This window comes from Gadus morhua, chromosome 11 (genome assembly GCF_902167405.1).
Source record: "Gadus morhua chromosome 11, gadMor3.0, whole genome shotgun sequence".
NCBI classification, from domain to species: domain Eukaryota; kingdom Metazoa; phylum Chordata; class Actinopteri; order Gadiformes; family Gadidae; genus Gadus; species Gadus morhua.
In genome coordinates, this window is record NC_044058.1 from 23852420 (window position 1) to 23872804 (window position 20385).

At 44.6% G+C, this 20385-nt stretch overlaps 1 protein-coding gene across 1 annotated transcript in view; it reads left to right on the forward strand.

Moving 5' to 3' along the window:
- Positions 1-13209, forward strand: part of LOC115553866 (IgGFc-binding protein) — a 30948-nt gene extending 17739 nt beyond the window's left edge. Inside the window, exons 24-35 of the mRNA XM_030370389.1 lie at positions 160-342; positions 2234-2379; positions 2605-2948; positions 4888-5111; positions 5521-5662; positions 6127-6463; positions 6772-6888; positions 7119-7220; positions 9335-9530; positions 9813-10076; positions 10448-10590; positions 12817-13209. Coding sequence (XP_030226249.1) covers positions 160-342; positions 2234-2379; positions 2605-2948; positions 4888-5111; positions 5521-5662; positions 6127-6463; positions 6772-6888; positions 7119-7220; positions 9335-9530; positions 9813-10076; positions 10448-10590; positions 12817-13068 — 2450 coding nt within the window. The 3' untranslated portion in view covers positions 13069-13209. The remainder of the gene's footprint in view (positions 1-159; positions 343-2233; positions 2380-2604; positions 2949-4887; positions 5112-5520; positions 5663-6126; positions 6464-6771; positions 6889-7118; positions 7221-9334; positions 9531-9812; positions 10077-10447; positions 10591-12816) is intronic.
- Positions 13210-20385: the final 7176 nt, after the last annotated feature.

Genomic DNA, 20385 nt, shown 5'->3' on the forward strand with positions numbered 1-20385 from the left:
TACTGTACTGGAATGTGCGAGTACTAAACAATGCTATCTAAATGTACTACACTGATACAATACTGTACAACACTACACTATGCTACACCATACTATCCTATAATATACTAAACACCATACTATCCTTTACTACACTCTCTCTATTTCCTTGTGACCCAGACCCCTGTGCTGGAGCCAGCTGCAGGGTGAAGGAGCACTGTGAGGTGGAGGAGGGCCAGGGGGTATGTGTCCCTGACTCTATGGCGGTGTGCTGGGCCTACGGTGACCCCCACTACAGGACCTTCGACGGCTGGACCTACGGTTTCCAGGGAACCTGCAGCTATGTCCTCGTCAACACCACAGGTTTGCAGTGATTTTGATAATGAATTTCATTTACATTTAGGGCATTTAGCAGACGCTTATATTCAAAGTAAAATTTTCAGAAGAAAGAGAAACAATAATTCGCTGTCGGTACAGTAAAGAGGTTCATAGAATTAAGTGTCAATCCCTATTACGATAATTATTAGGTTAACCCATTCCACGTATACAACAAGATAGCTAATGCCAAGTAATCTAAGGCCCAATCCCATTTCCACCCCTTACCCCTCCCCCTTAAGCCTCCCCCTTGTTTTTGTAGGGGTAGGGCTGTCCCAATTCTCATTTTGGTTAAGGGCTACGGCCAAGACGTAGGGCTACGTAGCCCTTGAAATGAAGCTTCCAAAGGAGCACACTTTAAAGAGAGGGCTTTGAGGAAAAGCCGGCCGGCAAATTTGGCAGCTGTCATGAATCCTTTTTTTTTCTTTTTTGTGAAGCACATTGGGTCCTAGAAATGCGCTATACAAGACTGATTTTATTATTATTAGTAGTATCATTCGGACTCATGCTTTAAAGTTGACTGTTATATTCGGCTTGAAGTCATACACTGACATTGCATCTCTGAGCTCGACATAACACGTGACATAACGGTCAACACTGTTGCCACAGTTACCTTGAAAAAGTTATCAGATTACTGATTACTAGTTACTCCTTAAAATAGTAACTTTACTGATTACTTGATTTTAAAAGTAACTAAGTTAGATTACAAGTTACTTTTTTAGTTACATTTAGCTGCGACAACACCCCCTGCCACCTCAAAAAAAAAAATGATAACCTGTTTTGCTAATACAAACTTTTTGCCCCCCCTTCCCCCCTGTCAACAATTGTTCTTCCACCCCCCCCTCGGCAACAATTGTACATCCACCCCTCCTCCCTCCACCACCCTCCACAATTCTGCGCAGGGGGCTGGTAGGGGGAATTCGGGGGGGGGGGGGGCATGAGTACCTCTTGTATACAGGGCCCAGAATTTGGTGCTACGGCCCTGGGTGCACACACAGACACATGGCATTCAACCGACAAATTATCACCGCACGCTTCACGGGGCGATCACCGGACGCATCTCCATTTGCGTGACATAAATAGCGCGTTGTAGCGCTCGAGCTGCTCGGAACTCTCCGTGGGTTTAGTTCTCTGGCGATAACGTAGAGGCTCCAGCGCAACACACACACACACATGCAGCACCGCGCGACTAATTGCGCCGCTAATAACAACTAGCGCGGACTCTAGAGAGTCGAGGTCGACAATCGCCTCTGATAGATTGAAGTCTTTAAAGACTTACGCTTCACACGCACTCAGACAGACAGACAGACAGACAGACAGACAGACAGACAGACAGACAGACACCGTTTCGGCGCCCTAGGCAACTCAAAATCAATTTACGCCCTGGACAAGTCTATATTTTAATTGACTAATTAAGGGCGCCATCAGAGGGCGCCCCAAACGCATTTGCCGCCCTAGGCGGTCGCCTAGGTCGCCTATGCCGAGCGCCGGCCTACCCACACACACACACACACACACACAATCCATCGCTTTCAACGCCAATCGGTGATCCGGTTAAAAGAAATAAGGGGTAGAAATTGGATTGGGCCAAGTGTACTTAGTACATCGCTTAGTACATCTCTTTTTAGATGACGATGATGAGAGATGTTGCATGGCTTTATTCATACGTTTATGTTTGCTTAAACATTTATGTATAATATATGTTGTCTGCATATTTGTCATGAAAACATAAGTACTTTCCACATTTGCACAACATTTTCTAAATAAATGATAATGATACAAAAAAAGACAATAGAAATACATAATCTCAGACTGACCAATCCAGGACTATCAATGGGTGCTGCTTCCTGATCCCAGCCTTCACCTGCTGTCCCTCCAGGTAAAGACCCGGACCTCCCGGAGGTGCTGGTGCTGAGTAAGAACGAGCTGAGGGGGAACTTCCCGGGCTCCTTCCTCCGCTCCATCACCGTGGTGCTGCTAGGCCACACCATCGAGATGTCCAGTGGCCTCAGAGGAACTGTACTGGTAGGCTTTAGTTTTTTTAACCAAAGGATTACCAAAATGCTTCTAAAATAAACTGTCTACCTTAGCTTTAATGGTCATGAAGATTCTGGCAGGTGACTCAATAGAGGCAGGAATATTCAGATATTTGTAATGAAATGCTAATTTATTTAATAAATAAGGACCATATTATCCAAATGATTTTCCTAATCATTGCCTCACTATGAATACATCATTGTGTCTCCGTAGGTTGACGGTATTAAAGCCGATTTGCCGGTTGACCTGGCAAGAGGCATCTCCATCACCGAGTCTGGGATCAGAGGAGTCATCAAAACCGACCTAGGTATAGAGATCACTTTCGATTGGTCTACGGTTGCTTCGGTGTCCCTCAGTAGCAGTTACTACGGGAACGTCGACGGACTCTGCGGCAACTACAACGGCAACAAAGAGGACGAACTAAACACAACCGCAGGAACTCCGTACGCAAACGTAACGGACTGGGCTGGTTCGTGGAGTGTGACGGACGGGGACCCCTTCTGCTACCACCACTGTGAGGGCACGTGTCCACAGTGTTCCCCCGAGGACCAGAAGCGGTACGTTTCAGTGACGCCTTTGAATAAATTACCTGGTGGTATATATTATACCACCAACTGTGAGTGTGATTACCGTTACAAGCGGGATAGATCAGTCTACCAGCCTACCCAGTTGACTTTAGCAAACGTTGCTCATCTATCCGTCATACATCGAGGAGGACACGCCCACTTGAGATGTCAGAAGAGGCAGATTATAAAAACGGCTTGTAACGGCTCATCACACTCACACCTGGTGGTGTAATATGTCACATTTAATGCCTGAATCAAAATCATACTACTATATTAGCAGGCCTGTCGCACCAGTAACTCAAGGTACTCAAGTGCGCATGTGCCAAGCGCGAATGCACATATACACCGCAAGCACACACATGCGCACGAACATACACGGAAACTCACACACATGCGCACACACACAAGCACGCTCGCACGCGCACATGCCGCATGTCAACATAAAGGCAGCGACACATTCATGGAAGCTCACACACACGCACACACGTAAGACGCTATGTTTTCGAACATAACGGCTCCGCCGTCGACAAACTCTCCCAGGTAAGACGTTCTGACTATAGACTATATAAGTTGCGATAAAATAAGGGAAGAGACAATTTCTCACCTCGACAAGCATCGGCCGGTCGTTCATTTTGTCATATTAAAACCGTTAAATTCAAACATTGCGCCGACCGGCATATCAACACACAAGTGACGTGATCTTAAAGAGACTGTGTCCCTATAACCAGTGTGTAACACTGTTGGGATAAAAGCTATAACTGTAACGGGGGGGGGTAAGGCAGAACCCAAGTGCACGGACAGACGACAGTTGAGGACAGTTTCAAGGATTTAATTCGGTACAGGATCGGGCAGGCAGAGAGCAAACAGTAAAGTCACCGATAGGTGGGCAGGGAATCGTCGGTGGGTCAGCAGGCGAGGAGTCGGCAACGGGAGGGCAGACAGGCAGGCGAAGAGCAGGAAACAGGGAAGCAGACAGACAAGCCGGCAGGGACTCGACAACAGGCAGGTGGTCAGACTGGCGAGGGGTCGGCAACGGGAGGGCAGACAGGCAGGCCAGGAGCAGGAAACAAGGTAGCAGACAGACAGGCCGGCAGGGACTCGACAACAGGCGGGTGGTCAGACAGGCGAGGGGTTGGAAACAGGCAGGATCAGCATTGTAGAAACAGTTCAGGAGTTGCGGGAAAGCTCTGTGAGTACGAGAGACGATCTGGCAGACTGAGTGGAGAGCGAGGATTTATATAGAGGGGTCACAGGTGAAGGTGGTTGAGTTAATTAGGGGAGATCAGGGTGGCAGGCAGTTGAATGGGAAAACCAGGGGCAGACCATGACAATAACACAACGAAGACATGTCAATAACACAGTAGGCTATTGTGAATTATGTATATAGAGCAGCCCACCACAAGACTACACTTAACTCTCTCCTCCTTGAGCCTCCCGAAATGTCTTTACACTTTGTTGCTCAAACTTAATATTACCCTCCTCCTTGAGCCTCCCGAAATGTCCTGCGATATTGATATCCCCCTTCCCCCTTGCGGACTGTTTGTTGTTTTATTTTTCTTATGTTTTGTGTGTATGCTATGTGTGACTGTAGGCTATTACTGCCTGTCTTGGCCAGGACACTGGAAGATATGTTTAATCTCAACGATGATTATTATTTTCAACTAACCAATAGTAGTTGCCTTACATGTCAATGCACTTATCAGCCCTGAATAACAGTAAAAGCTAATTAATAATTTATTTGCATGCATAGTATACCATACTTTCCATTGAACAATTACCCCCATAATTACAACTAAAGGTTGAGCGCACGCAACGCACGCGCAAAAACTCTTATGATAATAATACTGGTGCATGATGTTGATGTGCAATAATGGGAACAAGTTTTGATATGAGATCAAATATTAATTCTTCATTGTCACTTTTTTCCTAGGTATACTGGCCATGAGTTTTGCGGCATTGCAGAAGATAAGAAGGGGCCTTTTGCGAGCTGCCATCCTAGTGTGGACATCAAACAGTTTATGTACGACTGCTTGTATGATGTTTGTGTGAACGAGGGGAGTCAGGAGGTTCTCTGTGAGGCACTGTCTAGTTATAACGCTGAATGCCAGAAGGCTGGAGTCACCGTCCCACCATGGAGAGAAATAGCAAACTGTGGTAAGTTACGGTTACATATACGCATTCACAAACAGCCATTTACCTTATTTTAAGCGGTAATATCGAAGATTTCTGTTCTCTTTGGCGACACCTTTTGGCGATAAGTGGTAAGTGTTACAATCATCCAAAAGATGTTGGCGGAGACAATCTGTAACATTTAAAATACTTCAAATGCTTTCATCAGTGGGCGATAGGCTCAGTCACCATTGAATTTCCTCATTCCGCGATAGATAGTGACTCAACAGACATTTGTTTACAGAATAAATCTTCGAGATGGGCCCTTTGACCTCTATGTTAATGAGTTTGTGTACAGCTACACCATTGAATTCTGACAACTATCTGCTGAAAAGGCCTGTAATGAATCTTAAAGTGAACCCACCTCACTCCTGTCCTTTCTGTGTTCTGTCAGCCCTGGCCTGTCCCTTGAACAGCCATTACAAACAGTGTGGGCCAGCGTGTCCAGAGACCTGCAGTCCTGCTCCCGACCTGTGCTCCACAGTCTGCTCAGAAGGCTGCTTCTGCGACCCTGGCTTTGTGCTCAGTGGAGAGAAGTAGGTTGTTCTCCTTTATGAAGGGGACAGATCCTCCTGTAGACCATAGGATATACCGCTCACTCTCTGTGAACAATTATTGTTATGATATATATACAATCTCATGTAAATTCAAGGCTATGCCGTCATTGATGAATGGTATTATTTGGAATAACATTATTTAAATTTTCATGATCCACTCAGATTGGGTCGAAAGCGAACAAACATCCTTAACCATAACCAGGACATCATTTATGATTTATCGACTTATGACAGCATTTATTGAAAGGCATTGAGGAAAAGGATTTGTATGAAATTAATCATTACATGAATATAGAATTCAAAGTCCAACACATCAAAAAATATGACCAAAATACCCAACTTACTAAATTCTGTTTATGCACGGTGTCCACGGGCAGGAAGAAATCGCTACTTGCTCCACATGTGAACAACCACTCATTCAGTTCCTTACACTGTCTTAACAGGTGTGTGGACAAGGCAACCAGCTGTGGCTGCAATCACGAAGGCCGCTACCATCTGCCCGGTGAGTCGTTCTGGGCGGACTCGGAGTGCAACAGCAGATGCGTGTGTGACGGAGCGACGCAGCAGTCGCAGTGTCACCCGAGGGGCTGCAAGGCCGACGAGCACTGCGCCGTGAGGGACGGGGTCCAGGACTGCTTCCCCCTGAGCTTCAAGACCTGCTCGGCCCAGGGAGACCCACACTTCCGCACCTTCGACGGCCGCAAGTTTGATTTCCAGGGCAACTGTGTCTACCAGTTTGCCAGCGTGTGTAAAAACACAACGGGACTGGAGAAGTTTGAGGTGAGAACGGCTAACGAAAAGGAACGTTACGATATGGAGGTTTGGGAATATTTGTGCACAGCCGTGCACAGTAGTGGGGTCAAGAGTAAACATTGGAAGGAATAGGGCCAAACCGTAGAGATAGAACGTAGGCCTACTACTCTGTGTTAAATGACAAATCTTGTCTGATGGATTTTATGCATCTTTTTCTGCGGTAGATGTTTTCTTGATCCTTACATTTTTGCCTTTCTGTTGACACAAAATGTTTACAATGTGAGCTTTCTTTTAGCAAATAACAATTATTATCTAATGTTCTCCCTGTCGTCTAGGTTAGCCTAGAAAACAATAATCGTGGCTCCAAAAGAGTTTCCTATGCAAAAACAGTGACTGTTAAGGTCTACGGCAACACGTACATCATTTCTAAAGACTACCAAGGACAAGTCCAGGTATGATGCTCCCGCAGTATCCCACACACAAGTTGACGCACAAATATTACATTCACCAATGCCCCCAATTCCTACAACCCACAAATAGTCTTGTTACCGATTTAAATACACAGACTTACAGCGCAAGAATGGAAATGGTGTGTGTATGGTGTATTAATGCGTGTGTACAGTTTATAAATGTGCGTGTGTATTCATGTGTGTATGTGTACGGTATATGAATATGTTAACAGGTGGATGGGGAGGCAGTCTACCTTCCATTCTCCTCAAACCAATCACTGGTCACGGTTCATAGAAGAAACAGGCGGGCCGTCCTGGAAACCAGTTTCCTGCGGGTAAGGAAAACAAGCAATTATGGACACACACACATGGTATAAACCGTTTGATTCATGTCCATTATGGGCATACACACATGGTGTAAACCATTTGATTCATGTCCATTCATGTCTCTATGGGCCCTATCTTGCATCAGGCGCAATTGACTTAATCACTGGCGCGTGTGTCGTTGCTAGTTTGCAACTGGCGCAGGGCGTTCTTTTCCCTCCTGCGCCACGCGCCGGTAAATTAGGGAATGATCTTGTGCCCCAAGGGGCAGCTCGGCGAAAGGAGGAGGCGTGTTCTGGCGCAAACGTTCCCTGGTGCTATCTTGCAGTTTCAGAAACCACTCGCGCCACAAACCAGGAAATACCTGGTTTAAAGTCAGTGGCACGTTGTTCAGACGCTATTTTAAGGGCGCATGCATAATGTTGCTTGTGCACCTCGCGCATACACTTTGCTTCTCTCATCTACCTAGCCACACATTCTTGGTATATTATTTGGGAAAGAACAGCTGATACAGTGGTAATAAGTTGTACTTTTTAGTCAATGCATCTGCAAACACCGTACAGCAAACACATATTTCTTGACACAGACATCGTGTACATGCCCATAACTTTTAGGATTGATGAGTATTTGATCGTGAGAAAACATTGTTTTACCGCGAGTGAGTGTTAAAAAGAATGAATGAATGCGGGCCCGCGTGTGTGTACAGTTTCCCATACATAGACCATTGTGTGGCGCGGCGCCACAGAATCAACATCGAGCGCCACGAATTGATCGTCTTTTGGAAATCTAAAAATCGTTCCGTCCATTCATCTCTGCATAGCACTCGTTCTCCCTGTCATTCTCACACACACACACACACACACACACACACACACACACACACACACACACACACACACACACACACACACACACACACACACACACACACACACACACACACACACGGAGCGAGAGCGACAATGCTAACACATGAACCCACCGATGTCACCCGTCGCTTAGCAACCGGACACGCTGGGGTCGATAAGTTACCGGACTACTGTAACTACTACGGAGTGATAACAAAGACGTGAATCAGGCAATAAATCCAATTTCCTTGACAGCGGTAAAGTTCGGTGTGCATTAAAGTACAGACGGAGTGGACCAATTGCGAACTACTGCAGCTGCTCCAAGTATAAGTATTTATAGCGGACTACACCACCTATTCTATTCTGCATAGAATATGTGCAACACACACACACGCGGGGGCGCACGTGTGTGCGTCCATCTGCTTAAACACACGCAAACTAAACACGCATAACACAGTCCATGGCAATGTATATTAACGGGGGACACATGCATATTAGAACACAAGTCGATAACGATAATGCATACAATACTGATAAGAAACAATGTTTATAATGTAATGCGTATATCATTAAATAGAACCACAGCTACCGCATATCATATGTTATAGGCTATCATATACGTTTTCTTTGCCGAAATGTATTTGTGGACTGAAGTTGTGGAAGAAAACCTTATTCCATGTGTGAATTAGGCCATATTATTTGGCCCTAAACTGAGCCATTTGAAGTTTGAAATGCATGTGCATCTGTCTAATCGGAGACTGCAGACGCGCTGTCAAAATATCAACTCGCCAGATTAAAATGTGCTCATGGCTCTTAAAGGGGAGGCTGGCACTCTCATTGGTTTATTGCACGTAACGCCCAAACCACACCTACAGGTAATTAAGCTACTTCAGACCAACCCTTTTTAGATATGCGCCGGGCGCAAGAGTCATTTTTTCGCGGCGGTAAACTAGCGACATCGCCGTAGAACCGCCCACAAAGCCACTTGCGCTTGGCGCTTCGCACTTGCGTTTCAGACCGTTAAAATAGGGCCCTATATCCATATGATACAGAGGTCGATGCAGATACATTTTTGTTTTCCAAATGTTGACAATAAACGGCAAGACGTTTTCAATGATTTGGTGATATAATAGTTATTATGGAATATAGTAATGTTTCTTGATAGGCCTGTTTTGTTATTGTCCTTGTGGTGATGGTGGAAGTTGATGAATATTAACAAGTATACATAACACTCCCTGAAAGGTTTATTTTGTTCTTATTCGTCTTTTGTTCTTAAGGTCTCTTATGATTGGCGTAGTGCCGTGAAGGTGATAGTAGCGACCACTTATCACAACGCGTTATGTGGTCTCTGTGGAAACTTCAACAATGATCCGAAAGATGACCTCATGCTGGCCAGTGGGAAAGCTGCTTCCAATGCAAAGGAGTTTGGAATCAGCCAATGGCTTGCCAGCGTGCCAGGCTGTTCTCATGAGTGTAAGGCTAGGGTCAACGCTTTTTTCTGATGTTAATAAGTATTGAAAGCATTATGGTTGCATTGGGAGTGAAAAAAATGGTTCAAAGTCAGAGACAAATTGGTCATTGTATAATTGCAGGGGGAATCAAAACGTTAAATTTAAATTAAGATCTTAATGTCTCCTAAACGTCTTTGAGATTAACTTCATTCATTTTCAGGGGAAACAATTCTTCAGTTGTTTTTCCTTTCCAATGAAGAATTCCTTGCAGAAATTAATCTCTCTCTCTCTCTCTCTTTCTCAGGTAAGGACTGTGCACCAGAGCTGAGCCCTGGCAGTGTGCCCCCTGCCTACAAGGCGACCTGTGAGGTGATCAGGAAGCGGGACGGGCCCCTGAGGGACTGTGCGCGGCTCCTGGACGCGGAGCAGTACTACGGGGACTGTGTGTTCGACATGACGCTGACCAACGGGAAGGCCGACGCCGCCTGCGACATCATCAGCGACTACGTGGACGACTGCCAGCAGCAGGGGGGCACCGTGGAGGACTGGAGGAGCAAGAACTTCTGCCGTAAAAACTGACCCCCACTCACAGAAAGACAGACAGACAGACAGACAGACACAGAGACAGACACAGAGACCGACAGACAGAGACAGACAGAGACACACACACGCAGACAGAGACACACACTCACACACACAGAGACACACACACACACAGAGACACACAGACAGAGATACACACACAGAGACACACACAGACACAAACAAAGACACACATATTCAACCTGGCTGAATGATATGCATTACATGTAAATGAAATGTACTGGGAATTGTGAATGAACTTAACACTACCACAATCGTGTACTAAGTATGTGTGTGTGTGTGTGTGTGTGTGTGTGTGTGTGTGTGTGTGTGTGTGTGTGCGCGCGCATATCGCAGGGATACAGTGTCCAGCCAACAGTGTGTACAGCCTGGCAGCGCCAGGATGTCCGGCCACCTGTGGGTCTTTGTCCCCCTCCTCTAAATGTCGAGACCCCTCCGCCGAGGGCTGCGTCTGCCAACAAGGCTTCGTCCTCAGTCAGGTACTCACTCTACACTACTACTACTAACACTAGTGCTCACTGGCGCCATCTCTGGGGGGCCACAAGGTTTCTTGCACCCAGATAAGATTGGGGGTGCAAAAACCCCTCAATATTGAAACGAAGTGAACCGGCACGTTTTCGTTGTCTGGCCCTTTAAATAAACCCAGCGCGATAGAACGCTGCGCCGCGCGATAGAACGCTCTGCTGCTGGATAGAACCCTGTGCTGACAGCTCCCTCCCGCCCCGCCACCTCCCTCCCATTTTGGAATAAATCAAATCAAATACAGATAAATAATACGTAAATAATTAATGAACTACTGTTCTGAACCTAAAATTCTGAAAGCAGGACTTTGAAGAAGTATTATAGCCTGTTTTTTGGTGGAACACATTTGAACAAAATATTTAAGACCCCCCAATGTTGACCTGAAGTTGGCGCCACTGCTAGCGCTGTACTGTGACTGAGTCAGGTACTCACTCTACACTACTACTACTAACACTGGTGCTGTACTGTGACTGAGTCAGGTACTCACTCTACACTACTACTACTAACACTAGCGCCAGTGTTGGGAACATTCACTTTCTACATGAACTAGTTCAAAGTTCAGTTCACAGTTCCAAAAAATGAACTAGTTCATATAGTTCTTTTTTCAATATGTTGCTGTGAGCTATTATTTTTTTTCCGGTATTTTGAACATTGAGGCCGCTTTGGGGTTTATCTAGGATGAAATAGAGTGGTTGAATCAAGTATCGTAGCGAAATACAGTTTATATCGTGTTTACTTGCACATTTAGCGCATTTTGTAAATCCCATTGATTTCTGTTGGAAGACTCATTGCTTGTTGGCCGGAAACGTAAAGGGGGGGGTGTTCACGTTTGGTTGTAGTCTTTTCGCTCGGTTCTAGCCCTACTGTTGAGATGGAGAACCGAGCGAAAAGACTATCACCAAATGTAAACAGCCCCCTTTTCCGTTTCCGGCCAACAAGCAATGATTCTATGAGGTATTCTAGTCCGCTGAGCTATGAGCCAAAGAGCTAACGTTATGGATTGTACATATTTATAATTCGAAAATCGTCTCAGCCTTTATACCAGATACTCTAGGGTCTATAGCATATAACCGCTTGGCTGATTACAGTTTAATTATTTTTTCACAATTTAACAGTTTTCGTTTTGAAAAATAATCACAGCGCCATTCGTTTCAATGGGAATCATACTGGGTCTATACTTTCAACATAAAGTGTACGTACTTATAATTTGAAAATCGTCCCAGCCTTTATACGACAGATACTATAGGGTCTATAGCATATAACCGCATTTTCTGATTACAGTTTAATATAACAGTAAGCTGACATCACCGCAACTGCAAATTAACCACACAGAGATTACCATGGCAACCGGTCAAACAACACGGCGTCTTGCGCGCACATCCGCCGTGTTGATAAACAAATAACCCCCATATTGAACGAAGTTAAACCGGGTGAGCGTGCCGTTCACAGACACAAGAATGAACGAGTTCACAGCAACGTTCATCAGGCAGTAATACAGTACGTTCAGTTCACGTTCACCCAAAATATGAACGAGTTCATGAACTATGGTTCAACGAACGCGTTCAGGCACAACACTGACTAACGCTGTACTGTAACTGCCATGACCATGTCCCGGCCTATTGATCCCTCACCCCTGTCAGCCAGTAGTTCATGATTCCCTCATGACTCCCCTTTAAACACCCCTCAGTTGAAGGGCTCTGACCTTATTGTCTTCACCCAGTCGGAGTAGAAATATCTTGTTTCTCACGGTTCCTTTTGTGCTGCTTCTTGGGTTTTTTATACCACAATGGTGTGGAACACTTGATCCTGATTGGTCAGTGACGCTCCAAGGGTGTGCATTATATAATATTATAGCTATAATATAATTTCATCTGATTACGCTGATACATTTATTTTAAAATAAAATAACACAACATTTTTGGTTTTAGCGGAATTAACCGCTGTCCCGGGTATTTTCTGCCCACGCTGTGGATAAAGACTATAGTCTGTCCCCGTTCCCTGCACATAGTCTGTCGTAACAAAGCCTACTACCAATAGGATTAGATGGCTAGTAATAATAATCTTGAGTCATTTCCATCTGCAGAACTTTACTTAGACACGACAGGTAAAGTTGTGGGGACGTTACATTGGCTGCGAGGAAACGTATACAATAAGTCACGTGACCATCGGTTTCCCCCTCCTAGGATCGCTGCGTACAACTGAACCAGTGTGGCTGCCAGTTTGAAGGGCGCTACCTCCCGGCAGGGTCACAGGTGTTAACAGACGGCTGCAAGCGCCTCTGTAAGTGCCAGCATGGGATGGTCAAGTGCGAAAACGCCAAGTGTCACAAGAAAAACAGTTGTCAGCTCAGGAAAGGGGCGTGGGGATGTTACAAAGTCCAGAAAAAAGGACTGTTTGAGGTCATTTACAACGTGTTCCACGGCAAGTCTATATGATTGGTTACTATGACAGAAATGTGAGATTGTTGACTACTGATACTTTCCATCTGGTTCATATTACTTCATTTTGTTTGATTCCTTCCTGATATACATATGGAATTTTCTTGCATAAATAATAAAACACTGTTGCATTAAATCTAATGTATGGTGTGTAATTCATGAAGTTTTCTAAATATTGTATTGGCCATTTTGCTCTTCAACGTAGAGAGCATCAAGTTAGATATGAAATGAAAAATAATGAACGGACCAAGGTAAAATTCCTCCAGAAAATCTGATTTTATTTGAAAAACAATGTTGTCATTTGTCACAATGATACGTTTGTTCAGAACCGATCTCGGCCAATACAAAAATAACAATTCCGGCCACTTTCCATGAACCCCAGTTGTGCGAACCAGGAGCCGTGCTACCTGAGGCTCAGCTTCTTCTTCTCCCTCTGCTTCTTCCGGACCACCTCCATGTTGCGGTCCTTCCACATGCTCTTCCTCAGTTTGATTGGATGGCTGCCCACATATTTCCCTCAAGTCCCATCGGTTTGGTCCCGTCGGATGGTTTCGGACACAATGCTGCCAGACTTCTCTCATGCCGGTTCAAAATGTTGCCCGGTTCAAGCTTTAGCCCATAACCCATTATAAATAATAGAAAGAAATGTGTACACATTTTTATGCAGGTCACAAAACTCATGATTGAGATATCACCTTTCAGAGCCTCCAGCTCTTTTCTATTAAAAAACAACATATGGCAAAGCTTGTTATATATGATATTTTGTTCTTTATTTAAAACTTAATTGAACTGCTCTTTTCACCTCAATTATTTATTAAGACAGTACTTTTTCTTTTTCTTATATATCTCCAGCTGGTTAATGTGATGTTGTTTAAATCTCTGCTGGCCACATTGAGAGCACAGGGTGTCAAGGCAGGAGTAGCCTGCTCTCCATTTCGTCAAAGTCTGCTTCTAAATGTGCTGTAGACAGAAGAAAAGACCCAAGTGGCCATCTTTAGGAAGATTTGAGCTACAATATAGTAAGAGATGTTTATTCTCAGAATCTTGCTCTCTTTACAACGGTCAGATCTTACCTACATAAGACATTAATTAATAAGATTCATATTTCATGATAATTATTCAAAATAATTGTATTCAATTCATCAATATTCAAAAAATTGCATGACCTGCAAAGAGCAGGTGATGACAAACGGGCTCCCTTTCTTTAGCTTACCCGTCCTTCCTGAGGCCGTCTCTAATTGGTCGATGATTCATTGACCAGGTCATTAACAGCCAAATGATGATACAACAATAAACATGCATTAGTTGGTACTCTCTCTGTTCGTAGTCCACAGCCTGCTTTGCATCCTCAAGTTTTGTTCGCCATTTAATTTAGGCACAGCAAATTTGAAGTCTCTATATAATCTCAAAAATCCGATCCCACAGCAAGTGAAAGTGTCAGTAACTTTTGTAACATGTGTGGTGAATGTCAAAAAGCAGAGGCTTGGAAGACCTGGCGGAGGTTCTCCAGGGCCAGCTCGAAGTCCTTGGCATGGACCAGAAGGTCATCAAGGCACTGTTTTCTGTGATTGTGAGCCAGAACCCTCTCCATAAGTCTCTTGAACGTGGCGGGAGCATTGCAGAGACCAAAGGGCATCTCCCTGAACTTTCAGAGCCCTTGGCCGATGGTGAAAGCCATCTTGGGTCTTGCATCTGGTGCCAGCTCCACCTGTCAGAAGCCGCTCCGAAGGTCTAATGAGCTGAACCACTCTAACCCTGCGACTTTGTCCAAGGCGTCCCAGGGGCTGTTGGATGGCTCCAACACCCCCACCTCAGGCGGGCTCGTAGTCTAATGGGCAGGGCCGTGCCAGTGTCAATTGAGTGCTGCACCAGGTTAAGTTTCGGTGCATTCCCGATTTCGCGCAGCAAAAATGTCTTTAAACTGCTGGAGCAGGTCTCGCAGCTGTTGGCTCTGCTGAGCATCAAGTCCTTCACTGCTCCTGGAGAGCGTTGTCCACATCTGACAATGGGGGCCGGGGAGTCGTAGTCTCCACGGAGGTCGCAGTTGTCGTAGACGGACAAGGCGGTGGAGACGGAGGTGGTGCGGCACCCGCCTGGTGGACACAGCTGGGCTTGTGTACACCCTACCTTCCCCCCTTGATGGCGCTGGAGGGTCAGCATCTCCGTGCCGAGGTGAATGGCGTTCCTCGACACATCTATCCTAGCCCCCAAACGAGTCAGCAGATCCAGCACGATGATGCAGGGGTGTAGAATTTCGGCCAACCAGAACTCGTGGGTGATTTCGGTGATTTCCGGCGCCCTCTCGGTGGCGTTCAGCGACGTCCTCTCAGCGGCGACGTTCAGCGGCGAGCTCTCATCGACGGTCTGCAACGCCCTCTCGACGGCGGCGGCCAGCGACGCGTTCTCGCCGGTGGCGATCAGCAGCGAGCTGTCGACGGCGGCGGCGAGCTCTCATTGGCGCCCTCTCGACGGCAGCGGCCAGCGACACCTTCATCTCGGCGGCAATCGACGGCGAGCTCTCGGCGTCGTAGGTGAGCGGTGGCAGTCTCTCTGCGCTGGTCACTCGAGCACTGGCTGAAACTCGAGCACACCGCCGAGACGCTGAAAAAGTTCTTCAATTTCAAAAAGTTTCTTCGCAAGATAGCTTTTTGACATCGCCATCTTCGTACAGGGTATTCTTTTTATAAGATCCCACTTCTGACACCAATGTGGCGAATGTCAAAAAGCAGAGGCGCGATTTTCTTTCTGTGACTTTATTTAACGTTCCAACTGTTCACCAAGACCTAACTTAACCGAGAGCTTAACATTTACTTTAACTTCACTAACTCTCCTCACTAACTGACTTCTTGTCTTCTTAACTGTCTTCTTAACCGTCCTCTTAAAGCAAAGCATGATGGGAACACATCAGCAACCAATAGCAGTGGTATGAAACAATACAACAAACATCGCCCCGGCGCTACGCGTGTTATCCCTTGGAACGATTTTCATGCAGAGCCTAAGAACCCAAGACAGTCATGTGCTGAAATCCAGCATATGACCAGCGAGCAATAACACAAGCTGTAGGGTTTACTCTAGTCTTATTAGTCTAGACTAGGGATGGGCATGATTAATCGACGATCGACTAATGGATCGTTAAGAAATTCGTCGATTACGTACATTTTTCATCGATTAAACTATTAAACTAATGCAGTGTGCAATTAAACATTTTACCACACGGGGGCAATTTTTAATTTGCGGCTCCTCCCCCGCAATAAACATCCCGCTTTGAATGGTGAACTCTTTACGCCTAGCAGCTATAAAAAGCTATAAAAACTATAAAAACTACAAAATGACTATTAATGCAGTCTATGTGGAAAATGCGCCGACTTTGGCTCAGCCTGGCTCCGCCTTCTTCCGCTACGTAGCTAAGATGGTTGCCGTTGAGTACAAAAAGTGTACATCGCCACACACTTCGCGATTTGACCATTTTCAAAACACTTATTTTCGCCCAATCTGAATCGGAACGCCCTACGTACTCAAACTTAGACTAGTAAGTACGGATATTGGAACACGGCGATGTAATCATGAAGTGGACGAGGCCACGGCGAAGTCTGGTGTGGGACCATTATGATTTAAAAAATGACTTATTGGGGGCTACTATAGACCTACCACTCAAGGCGAGGTTAGCATCGAAGCAGAAATAAAGAACTTTCTGAGCCCCTGGATTGTGGAAAGTTATTCCCCCGCCTTGCCAAGTTAGCACGGAGGTATTTGTGCATCACGGCAACGTCGGTCCCCTCAGAGCGAGTGTTTTCGGCGGCTGGACTGACGGTCACCAGGCTGCGGTCGCGTCTGACCCCAGTGCATGTCAACATGCTCATCTTTCTGAACAAAAATCCGTAGACTGGTTGGTTAAGTTATAACATGATTGTTTTTTTGATATTATTATTGTTATTATTTTGGGAAGAAACTAGGGTTGTGTTTATTTTTAGTTATGTTTATGAGCACCGGCTTCGAGCGGCATGCTCCGTTGCTTAGGGCAGAGTAGCGCATAACTATTGAACGGATCTGGTTTAACTGAGTTGTTCATCTAATAATAAAGATCCCAATGAGGATAACACGCTGCATTTGTATTTTCATTTCATTTTGAATAGAATTTTTATTTTATTTTATATGTAAAATATTAACGTTTAATCAACTAATTGATCGTTAATTCTCCCGACGATCGACTAAGACAACTTAATCGAATGCCCATCCCTAGTCAAGACATATTATAGCGACATACAATATTAATGACCCAGAAGCAAGGCGTATTATCAACATACACAGATCAGTTACAGATCATAAATCTGGCTATTATTAGGCTGACACACCGTAAATAATGTCTAAACATCAAATAGAAATAATGCTTGTGTTGTTGACGGAAGGCGAAGACGTGGGAGTGATTGACTTTCTTACCCGGACGTTAAATCCTTCTGCACCGTGTGAAGGCGCTCGCGGAAATACCCCAACATATCTTCCCCGTTTGTGAATCACGTCTGAGTTCCTGGAACCAATCTTTAATAGGTCCATGACTGGAACCAGTAAACAGTAACAAGTACACATTTTCTGAATACTGAAACAACCCAACCCTAAGGCAACACGTCAGCCAGTTTAAATGTCGGCTGAGGATGAGGTTTTGGTCTTATAGAAGCAATGTCGGAAAGCATTCTGTACTATCCAACCAGAGTCACATCAGAGCAAGTCAAGGCGACATATAAACGTTGTGTGTGTTGTTTTCACCGCGCTGTCAATTCGCCGGTCCAAAATGTCTTCATCTTCTTTATCGTTAATCTTGGAAAGTCTATAAGCATCGCAGAAAAAAAAAAAAAGAATTAACAATAAATGTTATTGATTTATTAGTTAAACATTTATTTTAGAATTTCTGCTTAACAAGTTTCATTCAACTTTCTCATTGATGAAATATAACAAGTCCAGATACAGATCCACTCTCACTGATGAACACTTAACCACATCAGGAATACACCTGACTTCAGTGCACTTGTTTATCCAAACAGAGACGTTGCTCCTCCCTTTGAGTACACTTTTTTGCGTGGGTTGTAATGCCTACCCTACATTATCAAATGTGCACGTCAATACACCTGTTCAAGTTCAGTGCACATGGTACAGATACAGTTAGGTTTAGAAATATGTATTCTAGCTTATATGTCTAACACATGACTTTACCCAACGTGTTGATGTAGGCATTTGACTAGACCGGGTGTACACAACAGTTGGTCGCAAAAGCAACTGTGGTATCAAAAAGTCTAAAACAATTATAGTCTGTTTTACAAATAGATTTCTTGAATCTTGATGCCAGCTACTACTGTTCCATTTCTCAAATATTCCTCAGCGTAATTCCTTTCAATGTAGCCTACCTTATAACGCCTCTTAGTTTTAATTGATTGATGCCATTAGTTCATAACCTCTACCTCCTTCATCTTCGTATGTCATTAATCAGTTCAACTGGAGTTATTGTAGCCGTTGGTTAGAGCAGAGATAAATTAAGCATACCTGGCAACACCTATATATTTGGTACATGAAGACAATGGCAGGTGGCATTGTCAATAGACTTAGGGCGTATCCAAGGGCGTCAGTTTGTTTTTGAACAGTGTTGGGGACAATAACCATATGCTTGAGTGTGGTTTGAAAAGTGCTGGGTACCCTTATGTAAGCTATTCATCCATTCAACGCTGCATTACAATATGCTCTACAGTGTATTGTCAGGGGTTGAAAATCCTATTTGAACAATAAATGTTGAAAACCACAGTTTGTGTTTTGGCTTGTTTTGCAAAACGGCGTTGGAAACACCAGGGTATTGGCTCGGGATATGTAATACTAACAGTATCTTCAACACTTATCTTGACATCAACAAAGTTTACCAGACAAACAATGCCAGAGTGTAAAGAGGGTACCAAATGAAACGAGGTACTGAGCATCAGCCTTTTGAAGACGAGCAAGGACCAATGTAAACTTCACTCGTTCCAACATCATAAGCAAATTGCCCGCTAATAAAATCCCCTACAGTTTAGGATAATCACACAGGTTATGCGAGAACATATTTATGTCAGGATAGGCCTACCAGGCTCCAAGTCTAAAGTCACATATCTCAATCAGACAAAACAACTATAACCACATTGGCATAGCAGTCGCACTGTGTGTAGCTGCTACTAGCTGCAATCTATATGCATACTAGCTGGAGCACCAACCAAAATCAGATCACAATCGCTTAGGACCGTGGGTAACCTTTGGCCAGGTCATCACGAGCAAACAAAACCAGCAGCAAAGTTTACGTAAACCAATTTCTTACCTTATGTGGCCTTCCACATGCAGGCTAGATGGTGTATCCATATCGTTATCCAGTGTCACAAACATGCTTTTTACAGGTAGCAAAAGGACCGGCTATTTTCTGAATAAAAATGTCAATTTTGGCTCTCTGTCTTGAAACTTCTCCATTATAACGCTGTTTACACAGACAGCACACGTTCAGCCTCCTCCCCCTCCCCCTTGCGATGACATTAAATATAACTTAACAAATTATACAAACAACAAAAAAGGCTTAAGTCGCAAGGCTATTTAACTGTATCCATAATGTCTAAGAGAAATGCTGGAACCGATATAAGATCCTTTTACAGCAGGCAAAAATGCGCTGTAAGTGCAGAGAAACCTACAAATCACCTTGTGTTACGATGTTTGATATTAACTCAGTTAACTGCTAGTTCTCATCTATTGCTAACGTTAACGGTTAGCTAGCAGTAACAATGCAGTAAGCTACATACCGGCTTTAGCTACAGTCTATGCTTTGGCTACTACAAATTTCTGTCTTCCACTTTTATTGGTTGAGTGGAATACCTTTTGTACAGTAGCGATGGTTTCTAGTGCTCCATATACATCTCAAGTTAATTCCATGATATTGCGTTAGCCTTCGCTAGTACTAGAAGTCATAAAAGCTAGGCTAGGAAAGCTAGCCTTCCAAGTTCACGTTCTCTAAGGTCACAATGTTCGATCTGAATGCGCCACCATGGGAATGCACATGGACGTATTATAGAATGGACAACGGATTCCAAAATGGCGCCTATTCATTCCTATGTAAACTGCTCAGTGGCGCAGGGCAGCATCAAGGAGCGATATGCTTCCGCATCATGGGTCTATGGCTACGCCCTATTTCATGACGTACCGGATGCAGAAACATAGAACGCATGCGTGCCCATCCCCCACTCCGGTCCAACAACAATATATAATGATACCGTAATGCACCTGTTCTTTGTCTTTGGATCTTTTGAATAAATGGATCAA